At 50.5% G+C, this 11429-nt stretch overlaps 1 protein-coding gene across 1 annotated transcript; it reads left to right on the top strand.

The window, feature by feature from the left end:
- The first annotated feature begins 7102 nt into the window (after nt 1-7102).
- Nucleotides 7103-10766, top strand: APLNR (apelin receptor). The gene has a single exon (XM_032152896.2). It carries the CDS (start codon nt 7349-7351, stop codon nt 8489-8491), a length of 1143 nt encoding a protein of 380 aa, XP_032008787.1. The 5' UTR covers nt 7103-7348; the 3' UTR covers nt 8492-10766.
- The last annotated feature ends 663 nt before the right edge of the window (nt 10767-11429 follow it).

Below are 11429 nucleotides of genomic sequence, written 5' to 3'. Positions count from 1 at the left end.
TCTCTCTCTCTCTTTCTTTCTTTCTCTCTCTCTCTCTCTTTCTTTCTCTTTTTTTTGAGACAGAGTTTTACTCTTGTTGCCCAGGCTGGAGTGCAATGCCCACAGCAAATCTTGGCCCACAGCAAATTCTCCTGCCTTAGCCTCCTGAGTAGCTGGGATTACAGGTGCCCACTACCACGCCCAGCTAATTTTTTCTTTTTTTAGTAGAGACAGGGTTTCACCATGTTGGCCAGGCTGATATCGAACTCCTGACCTCAGGTGATCCACCTGCCTCGGCATCCCAAAGTGCTGGGTTACAGGGGTGAGCCACCAGGCCTGGCCCCTAAGAAAGTTCTGATTACTCCAGAGGTTATAGAAATGGGGGTCCTACAATCCCAGTGCATTTATTAGAGGCCACTATGTATGGGGCGCTGTGCCAAGTAATGGGGGGATGGGTGGGTAATGGTAGGTAAAAGGGTGACAGGAGGTAGGTGGGAGATAAGGCTTCCAGACCCCTGATTCTCACAGTCTAACAAATAGCCCATCAAAGTGGGCTTGGTGCTGTAGTGGGGAGAATGGACTCTCATGTGATCCTGCCATTAGTCAACAAGAGGGTCAGTTTGTCTCCCACTTTTGATCTTTTTGGCAAGAAATCCACTTCTCCAACCACATCTGGAAGCCATAGCCATAATTCCCAGAATCACAGAAAGCTAAACCCGGCTGGCACAATGTCCTCATGTACAGATAGGGAAACTGAACCTCAGAGAGGGGCAAAAGCCTTGCCCAAGGTACAAAGCAAGCTAGTTATTGGGGTTCAGGTAAGATATCAGTGACTCCTAAGAGACGTCCCCGATCTACACTATCTGAAAATGCCAGTTTCCATTTATTTGCTGCATCACTTTCCAGTTTATCTTTCTTTGTAGTGCTCATCATTACCTGAGTTCACTGCATTTATTTAACTTTCATCATTTTGTCTCTGTTCCACCTCTAGAATGAAAGCGCAGGAAACCAAGAGCATAGCCTGAATTGCTCACAATATATGGCAAATGCCTCAAATAGAGCCTGGCACATAGTAGTTGCTCAATATATATATATTTTTTTGAGATGGAGTCTCTCTCTTGTCGCCCAGGCAGGAGTGCAGTGGCACGATCTCGGCTCACTACAACGTCCGCCTCCCAGATTGCAGCGATTCTCGTTACTCAGCATCCCAAGTAGCTGGGATTACGGGTGCCTGCGATCACGCCCGGCTGATATTTGTATTTTTAGTAGAGACGGGGTTTCCCCATGTTGGCCAGGCTGGTCTCGAACTCCCTACCTCAGGTGATCCACCCGCCTCGACCTCCCAAAGTGCTGGGATTACAGGCGTGAGACACCGTGCCCGGCCAGTAGTTAGTTGCTCAATGTTTTCTGAGCTAATGAATTAGGATGGGATTAGAACAAGAGGGTCAGTTTGTCTCCCACTTTTGATCTTTTTGGCAAGAAACCCACTTCTCCAACCAGATTTGGAAGCCATAGCCATAATTCCCAGAATCACAGAAAGCTAGAACCAGGCCAGTGAGTGAGTTTTCTTGCTGTCACCAGAGACCAGGGAGTTCTGGGAGTTTGCAGTATGGCCTTAGAGTTTGAAATAGCACCAAATGGTGGGGTTGGGGGTGGAGAGAGTTGCTGAGGGGGTTTCTGTTTTAATTATCAGAAAGTGGCTGACCATTTGTTTTTGGTCAGATAAGCTGCTAAAGTAGGGCGTGTCTGTGTGTGTGTGTGTGTGTGTGTGTGTGTGTGCCTAGGGCTGGGGTCGGGGGTGTTGTGTTGCTGGAGAAAGGAGAGGTGAAATTCCTAAGTGTGGGCTGGGCAGTCAAGTTATATCCCGCCTGTGTCCCTGCCCTCCCTTCCCCTTTCCCTCAGATAACACCACCAGCTGTTAGGGACACAGCTGTGGCTGCCTCTCGGGAAGGAGAGAAAAAGGCCCTGTTGCCCTGGGTGAGTTCCCAAGCTGTGGAGTTCAAAGCAGACCTGTGAAGTGAGGGGGCTGGAGTGGAGAGCTAGGAGGGAGGAGGTGAGAAGTCAGGAAGGGCACAGAAAGGCAGTACTTCCACTTTGATGTCCCCAGCCCACAGCTTTGGGTAGGATCTGGGTGAGGTCCCAGCAGACGGGTTCAGCTTTCCCCCTTCCTCCAAAACTCTTAGAGAGATCCAGTTAAGCACCCCTTCCTGTACTCCAAGCAGCATGTTTATTCAGATCTCTGATCCCGCTACACACAGGCAAGCACACTCTTCTACGCACCCGATGTACATTCCTCGGGTGAATGTGTGCATTCAGTGCACACTCATGCCTACAACACACAAACATGCATACTCTTCTATACACGTTAATGCATGAACCCAATGCACATCATAGCCCACTATGCACAAGCAAGCACACTGTTCTACATGCATGAATGCATGCACCCAATGCACATCCTACCTCCCTATGCACAAGCAAGCACACTCCTACATGCATGATGCATGCACCCAATGCACACTCATATCCCCATGCACACACAAGTTCAGCCTGCTCACGAGCAGCTACGGACTTCACATCCAAGTGGCCTCGTGGCACACAGAAAACTTGCATTCACAAAGCACACATAGTCAGCATGACCATGGGTACAGGCCAAGTCAGGCTCTGCTTTTTAGGCCAGGCACAAACCTGGGGGTGGGGTGGGTGAGGGATATTGAACCGCTGACTCCAGAGGTCTCCGAGAAGTCTGGGCTCTCCTCAAAGGGCACTAGCAGGTCTGGAGTGCTTTTCTGCCAGGTGTCATTCATCTCAGTCTCATCACAATGAGCTGAAGAAATCACCCAGCAGAGAGAGGGAAGTTCCCCAGGAAACCTGTTCAGGCCTCTCCAGGGCAGGCCAGCTCAGGGCACTCTGGCCAACAGACTTGCCTTAGCTATTGGTTTGCCAGATAGCTCAGAGTAGATTTTCCTGGATCACTTCAGCAAAAGTCGCCTTGTTAATGCAGTAGAGCAGCTTTGGGGTGAAGACCCAAGTCTTTACACCCTTCTCCTGAGTGTGTTTCTACGGCTTTAATTAACAGACTTTTACCAGGTGTCAAGTAGTGTGCGGGGCAGAAATAAAAAGCAGATTTCTGTCCCAGGCCTTGTATATGTCTAGTCTGTGAGGCCCAGGACCCACATACTTCTGAGCCTCGGGACACACAAGGTTCATCTTCAGCTACTGGTCCTATTTTCCAGTCTTTCTTCTGTGTGGAATGGTGCCATGTGGAACGGGGACAGATCAGATCAGGCAGGATGAGGAGTGAGCTGGCTAATTCTGCTCACTTCAGGCTGTCATTGCAGGGGGCACTCAGGCCATCTGGCTACAGCTGGCTCCTGGTTGGAGGCCGGATCTTATCAGCTCTCTACCCTCTCTGGTCTCAAACGGTGGCGTCTTCCCAGCCCTGGCCCCCAATTCCCTCCCCTCTCAATGAGTCTGGTAACTCTAGTGAGATTAACTGCTCTTTACTCCCTCCAGGGCAGAGATCCTGGAGGTTGGCAGATGAAAGCGATGGATCCATATCCTTTCCCACAGGGGTCTCCAGGCTCCTGTCTGGCTCAGCATTCCAGTGGGAACAGCTGAGTGGAGGGAGATGAGGACCTGATTTCAGGGACGCTCCAAGCTTGCTAGCTCCCTTCTCTCTGTATTTCTAGCTGCAAAGGGCACAGACATCTGAATCTTTCTGGGAGAATCATGGGAGAACTGGGGTCACTACGTGTCTCAAACTTGGTCTTTATCCTGGAATGTCCCAAGCAGTAATGTTTACTCATAAAAGGGCCATCTGTTATGACCTGACCTGAGCCAAACTGGTCCCTGCACAACTCCAAGGTCCCCTTTGATAGGTAAAGATAGCTTACCACTGAAGAAGTCTGATGTGGCCAAAGGATATAATGTCAGGATATAATGAAACTATTATATCAGGGTATGATGAATGAATCATGATATGATGAATGAATGTCAGGATATAATGAAAACCATCCTGCCATCTGCACAGAACTTCTATTAGCCAAAAATGCAGGAGCAAGAGGCCCCAAGCAATTCCTATCCTGTTTACTGTGAGATGGATGGAGCCCCAGCTCTGGATCCTATTAGGTGTCCCAGCCCCCACTGTACAGAATGCCAAGATTCCAGGGGCAGAGTCCTGTTAGCTTTCTAGCTGGCACCAGGCAACCAGGAATTCTCTTTGGCGATGGCTAGAGCCAGGGTGGTTTCTGGATCAAGTCTGTGGTGCTAACCCTAAGTGTACAGGTTATTGCCTGGCAGCATTCTTATACCCTGTCTAATCAATGTGAGGTGTGTCTCTAAATAGTCAATCTATTTAAAATCTCACCTGGGAGAGCTTATTTTAAGGTAAATTACAGGTATCCTAGCATCGCCCTACATTTCTATAATGCTTAACAGATGACACACCCCTCAGTTTAAAAAGGATTTGGCGTTTTTCCTTGGGAGCATAGTGGTTTAGTCCATGGGCTTGAGACAGCTTTGGTTCAAATTCTGGCTCTGACAATTACTGCTGGGTGATCTTGGCTAAGTTGCTTCACCTCTGCGTGCCTCAGTTTCCTCATCTATAAATTGAGGCTAATGAGAGCACCTGCCTCCTAATGTTGTTTTGATGATTAAAAGAGATTCTAATAAATATATGTAGAACGTATAAAATGTTCAGAAGAATGCCTGGCACACAGTAAGTGGGCAACATGTAGACCTCATGAGAAACACCAACACATTCATCACTCCACATTGCATTTAGGTGAAGGTCACGGGATCTTTCCAATCTCTCTCTGCAGCCTTCTCTCCTGTATCTCCCCACTGCACTCTAAGGCTTTTTCTATCTTTGCATTTTGTGTTTCCTCCTCCTGGCCCATCCTCTTGGTTCTTCTCCTGCCTTCTATTCTTGGCAAGCTCCTGTTTAAAGAACACAAACTCGGAGGCCAAAGACATGTTTTACTTATCATGGTCTGTGCTTTTTTTTTGAAATGAAAATTGATTTCCAAAATTTACAAATATGAAAATTTCTTACAAAAATCCATAATTTGAAATTACCTTGGAAAAGTCCTAAGACACAGTCATGCTGGGGTCCAGCTTTCTGCATGGCAACCAGAGACTAGAGCTGAAGAGGCCTCCCTATGATGGAATGGGCACCCTCCAGTTTGCCACAGTCTTTACCATTCTCTATTGTCTCAAACTACACTCTTGGCCTGTTTTTGTTTTTTTTTTTCAGGTATTTGAGTTTGAGTTCCCTGATCTCTGCATACTATTTTCTGATCCACTCTCCCTCCAGACAATGGATTCCAGCTTTTGTAGTAACTTAAGAAAAATATATATCATGAGAGAGGGTCTTGGCTGTGTTGTTCAGGCTAGTCTTGAACTCCTGGGCTCAAGCGAGCTTCCTGCCTTGGCCTCCCAAAGTGCTGGAATTATAGGCATGAGCCACCTTGCCTGGCCAATTCCAGCTTTTGTAAGTCTTTTGCCTTGGAAGTGGCTAAGGCTCAGCTCCTGCTTTTGTTCCATCTCACTATTACCCAACTTTAGGTGGCTTCCCCAACTCTTCAAGGTGATGGAAAGGGTGCGTATTTTTTTTTTTTTAAATCTTACGTCATGCATCTTCCTTCCTTCCTAGAGGTCCTGGAGAGGTAATGAGATGGGGCAAAGTGAGCTTCTACGGAACTTTCCCCACAGCATCCTCCAGTGACTGCCTCTTTCTCTAGAGACCCCCCTCCTCTAGCTCAACTTCCTGACCTCCTGTGGTCTTATAGAAACCTCTTGGTCCACGGAGGATAGTAAAAACCTGAGAACTGAAATGTATCCATGTTCTCACCACGTAGTAATTCATACATTCATTCTTTCATCTATGGATTCCCCTTTTCACTCACCCCCTACGTCATCCATCCACTTACTCACTCAACAGCCATTCACCCGGCTGGGCCTGGTGGCTCATGCCTGTAATTCCAGCACTTTGGGAGGCCGAGGTGGGTGGAGCATCTGAGGTCAGGAGTTTGAGACTAGCCTGGCCAATATCCATCTCTACTAAAAATACAAAAAAATTAGCCTGCAATCCCAGCTACTAGGGAGGCTGAGGCGGGAGAATTGCTTGAACCGGGGAGGCAGAGGTTGCAGTGAGCTGAGACCAGCCTGGGCAACAAGAGTGAAACTCTGTCTCAACAAACAAACAAACAAACAAACAAACAAACAAACAGCCATTCACCTATGACATGTCAGGTACTGTGTTATGTTTGTGTTTGGAGAAGAAGAAAAGCAAAAAATCAACTGTAGCAGAATTCACTTTATTACCTTGGGCAAAACATTGACCTTGTTGGGGCTTTGTTTCCTACAGATTTAATGACTTGTTTAGAGATAATTTTGTCCTGAGTTTCTTCCTTCCTGTGACTGCCCTCGACCTTCTAAAGCATCCTGTGCCATCTGCAAACTGCAAACTGCAGTCTATACTAGTGTAGGGGTATTTCTCTAGAAACCACAAAAGTTCTCAGAGGGAGGGTCAAAGCCAAGGGGTAGAGAAAGATGAAGCGAGAGGCAAAGTGGGAGAAGACCCTCCTGTGACACCTGGTCTGGGTGGGGGCTGGGGGTGCAGGAAGGGAGCCGAGGGGGCCAGACCTGCCTGCCAGGAGGGTCTGCCAGATGCCCTGATCATCCTGCTAAATCTTACACCCTCCTTGCTCCCTACCAGCCCTGGCTCCAGCTCAGGCTGGATTGCAATCTGCATAATGTGTCCCATTTAGATTGGATGGGAGGGGGTGAGAACAGGAGGGCGGAGAGCACTGAGGAGGGAGTGCCCTAAAGGGCAGGCAGGAAGTGGTGGCCAGAGGAAAGTGGAGGGATAGGGGCTGGGGTGAAGGTGGGTGGCAGCCAGAAGGGAGAGGCGGGGCCAGGAGAGGCGACTTGCAAAACCACAGATAATGTTCAGCCCAGCACAGTAGGGGTCAATTTGGTCCACTTGCTCAGTGACAAAAAGAAAAAAAAAGTGGGCTGTCACTTAAAGATTTTGACTCACAAGAGAGGGGCTGGTCTGGAGGTGGGAGGAGGGAGTGACCAGTCAAGGAGGAGACAGGGACGCAGGAGGGTGCAAGGAAGTGTCTTAACTGAGACGGGGGCAAGGCAGGAGAGGGTGGAGGAAATTCTGCAGGAGACAGGCTTCCTCCAGGGTCTGGAGAACCCAGAGGCAGCTCCTCCTGACTGCTGGGAAGGACTCTGGGCATCTTCAGCCCTTCTTACCCTCTCAGGCTCAAGCCAGAAATTCAGGCTGCTTGCAGAGTGGGTGACAGAGCCACGGAGCTGGTGTCCTTGGGACCCCCTGCCTGTCTTCTCTCCACTCCCCAGCATGGAGGAAGGTGGTGATTTTGACAACTACTATGGGGCAGACAACCAGTCTGAGTGTGAGTACACAGACTGGAAATCCTCGGGGGCCCTCATCCCTGCCATCTACATGTTGGTCTTCCTCCTCGGCACCACGGGCAACGGTCTGGTGCTCTGGACCGTGTTTCGGAGCAGCCGGGAGAAGAGGCGCTCAGCTGATATCTTCATTGCTAGCCTGGCGGTGGCTGACCTGACCTTCGTGGTGACGCTGCCCCTGTGGGCTACCTACACGTACCGGGACTATGACTGGCCCTTTGGGACCTTCCTCTGCAAGCTCAGCAGCTACCTCATCTTCGTCAACATGTACGCCAGCGTCTTCTGCCTCACCGGCCTCAGCTTTGACCGCTACCTGGCCATCGTGAGGCCCGTGGCCAATGCTCGGCTGAGGCTGCGGGTCAGCGGGGCCGTGGCCACCGCGGTTCTGTGGGTGCTGGCCGCCCTCCTGGCCATGCCTGTCATGGTGTTACGCACCACCGGGGACCTGGAGAACACGACCAAGGTGCAGTGCTACATGGACTACTCCATGGTAGCCACTGTGAGCTCAGAGTGGGCCTGGGAGGTGGGCCTGGGGGTCTCGTCCACCACCGTGGGCTTTGTGGTGCCCTTCACCATCATGCTGACCTGTTACTTCTTCATCGCCCAAACCATCGCTGGCCACTTCCGCAAGGAGCGCATCGAGGGCCTGCGGAAGCGGCGCCGGCTACTCAGCATCATCGTGGTGCTGGTGGTGACCTTTGCCCTGTGCTGGATGCCCTACCACCTGGTGAAGACGCTGTACATGCTGGGCAGCCTGCTGCACTGGCCCTGTGACTTTGACCTCTTCCTCATGAACATCTTCCCCTACTGCACCTGCATCAGCTACGTCAACAGCTGCCTCAACCCCTTCCTCTATGCCTTCTTTGACCCCCGCTTCCGCCAGGCCTGCACCTCCATGCTCTGCTGTGGCCAGAGCAGGTGCGCGGGCACCTCCCACAGCAGCAGTGGGGAGAAGTCAGCCAGCTACTCTTCGGGGCACAGCCAGGGGCCCGGCCCCAACATGGGCAAGGGTGGAGAACAGATGCACGAGAAATCCATCCCCTACAGCCAGGAGACCCTTGTGGTTGACTAGGGCTGGGAGCAGAGAGAAGCCTGGCACCCTCGGCCCTCCCCAGCCTTTGCCCTTGCTTTCTGAAAATCAGGTAGTGTGGCTACTCCTTCTCCTATGCACATCCTCTAACTGCCCCCTGACTCCTGCCCCGCCCTGTCCTCCTCTACTGCTTTATTCTTTCTCAGAGGTTTGTGGTTTAGGGGAAAGAGACTGGGCACTACAGACCTGACCCTGCACAAGCCATTTAATCTCACTCAGCCTCAGTTTCTCCATTCGTATGAAATGGGGGAAAGTCATATTGATCCTAAAATGTTGAAGCCTGAGTCCGGACTCAATAAAAGCTTGTTTCTCTCCGCTGCTTTCTTAGATCTGCAATGGTCTTTCCTCCCTCCTTCCCTTGTAGTTTTTCCCCCACCACTCTCTGCGGCTGTCGCTCCTCATCCCCGCCTTCTGGCACCAATCCCCTCCTATAGCTCCTACGCCTCCCTCCATCCCTCCTTCTCTCCTGTCTACTTTCTTGTTCTGAAGGGCTACTAAGGGTTAAGGATCCCAAAGCTTGCAGAGACTGACCCTGTTTAAACTTTCTATCCTGTTTTCTGAGTGTGAGGCAGGGAATGGGCTGGGGCGGGGGGTGGGCTGTGTGTCAGCAGATAATTAGCTCTCCAGCCCTTAGATCTGGGAGCTCCAGTGCTTGCCCTAAAATTGGATCACTTCCCTGTCATTTCGGGCACTGGGGCTAGTGTGATTCCTGCAGTTCCCCCATGGCACCATGACACTGACTAGATATGCTTTCTCCAAATTGTCTGCAGACCCTTTTATCCTTCCTCTATTTTCTACGGGAATTGGAAGGCAGCAGGGCTGATGAACGGATGTACTCCTTGGTTTCATTATGTGAGTGGGGAGTTGGGAAGGGAAACTAGAGAGAGAGGATGGAGGGGTGTCAGCATTTAGTCCAGACACTGCTTGGCTCGCTCCCTGAGTCCTCCTGTCTCTGACTTCCTGCAGAACTGTGAGCTGAAGGGTTTCCTCATCTCCCCATCTTACCCCATCATATTGATTTCTTTCTTGGGCACTAGTGCTACTTGGTGCCAAGAGTCATGTTGTTTGGGATGGAGATGCCTGCCTCTTGTCTGTGTGTGTTGTACTTACATGTCTATATGAACAAGCCTGGCATGAACAGCAGTGTGCCTGGGTCATTTGGACGAATCTCCTCCCACCCCCAATCCACTGCAACTCTGCTGTTCACACATTACCCTTGGCAGGGGGTGGTGGGGGGCAGGGACACACTGAGGCAATGCAAAATGTAGAATAAAAATGAGTCCACCCCCCCACTGGATTTGGGGGCTCCAACGGCTGGTCCGTGCTTTAGGAGAGAAGTTAATGTTTGCACCAGGCTTCCTGCAGGGAGGTCTCTCCCCAAAGCAGCTGGCGCCAAGGCTTGGCGTCCTACTGAGCTGGGTTCCTGCTCCTTCTTGGGCTCCATGAAGGAAGTAAGAGGCTGGTTGAGAGCCTCCCTGGGCCCCTTTCCGGTGCCTCCTCGCTTCGCTTCATATTTATGAACATTGTCCTCATGATCCTTTCTTGTTCCAGGGTCAGTGGCCCTTTTCCTAAGGAGGCCTCCTGCTTGCCATGGGCCAAAAGGCACGGGGTGGGTTTTTTTCTCTCCCTACCCTCAGGATTGGACCTCTTGGCTCTGCTGGATTGGGGATCTGGGAATAGAGACTGGAGCAGGTGTGATGGGGCAGATGGCATGATGTCTACACTGCCAGAGAGACCGTGCGGATGAAATTAATAGTGGGGCCTTTGTGAGCTAGAGGCGGGGAGTGTCTATTCCGGGTTTTGTTCTTGGAGGACTATGAAAGTGAAGGACAAGACATGAGCGATGGAGATAAGAAAAGCCCAGCTTGATGTGAATGGACATCTTGACCCTCCCTGGAATGGCACCACCTCTGGGGGCCGAGGGAGGAGGAGAGGGGAAGGGGCTCCTCACAGCCTAGTCTCCCCATCTTAAGACAGCATCTTCCACAGAGTCACCTCCTCTGCCCAGAGCTGTCCTCAAAGCATCCAGTGAACACTGGAAGAGGCTTCTAGAAGGGAGGAAGTTGTCCCCCTGAGGCCCCCGTGGGTGACCTGCAGAGACTTCCTGCTTGGAACTCATCTGTGATCTGGCACAGAAGCAGAGGAGGCTGCCTGCTGTGATACCCCCTTACTTCCCCCAGTGCCTTCTTCAGAATGTCTGCACTGTCTTCTGACCCTGTTAGTCACTGTGGTTCATCAAATAAAACTGTTTGTGTAACTGTTGTGTCCAAAGCCTCTTCTGATGAAAGTGTCTTGGGATAACCTCCAGCTTGCAAATGTTTCAGCATGGTGAGGGGGAAGCCATAAAGAGAAGTGGGAGCTAAAAGGAGGGGACGAAGTGAGGAGGGAGAGAGGATGGAGGAAATAGGCATCAGGAAAGGGAAAGGATGGGATTTAGGTGCAGAGAAGAAAAGGAACAGGGGAGCAGCTAAGTGCTGTGCTCTGAAAAGCCACAGAACAAAAGGACACACATTTTGGAGGCCAGAGCATAGGTCTGGGGAAAAATACCAGCATTTCTTCCAATGGAGGTAGACCTATTATTCATCTATCCATCCATCTATCCATCCATCCATCCATCCATCCATCCATCCATCCATCCATCCATCCATGCACCAATCCATCTACTCATTTATGCATTTATTCATTTACCATCTCCTATTGATTGATTCACTTAGTATCACTTGAGTAGCCACTGAGTTTAGACCAGAAGCTTGAATCCCTGTTCTCCAATCAGAGTCGCTCTGGATGCTTTTGAAAATACCCAATTCCTGGGTGTCACCCCAGACCAATGGAGTCAGACTCTCCTTTGACTCACCCCAGATATTTACAATTATTAAAAACTCCTCAGATAATTTTTTGAGAAAGCCAGGCTTAGGGGATC

The sequence above is a fragment of the Hylobates moloch genome, unplaced genomic scaffold (genome assembly GCF_009828535.3).
Source record: "Hylobates moloch isolate HMO894 unplaced genomic scaffold, HMol_V3 SCAFFOLD_5, whole genome shotgun sequence".
NCBI lineage: Eukaryota > Metazoa > Chordata > Mammalia > Primates > Hylobatidae > Hylobates > Hylobates moloch.
Note: the sequence above shows the minus strand (reverse complement) of the source record. Positions and strands in the feature narration are given on the sequence as shown.

Bases quoted from the DNA above. Each gene is read 5' to 3' on its own strand.
- APLNR (XM_032152896.2), top strand. From the start codon at position 7,349: ATGGAGGAAGGTGGTGATTTTGACAACTACTATGGGGCAGACAACCAG.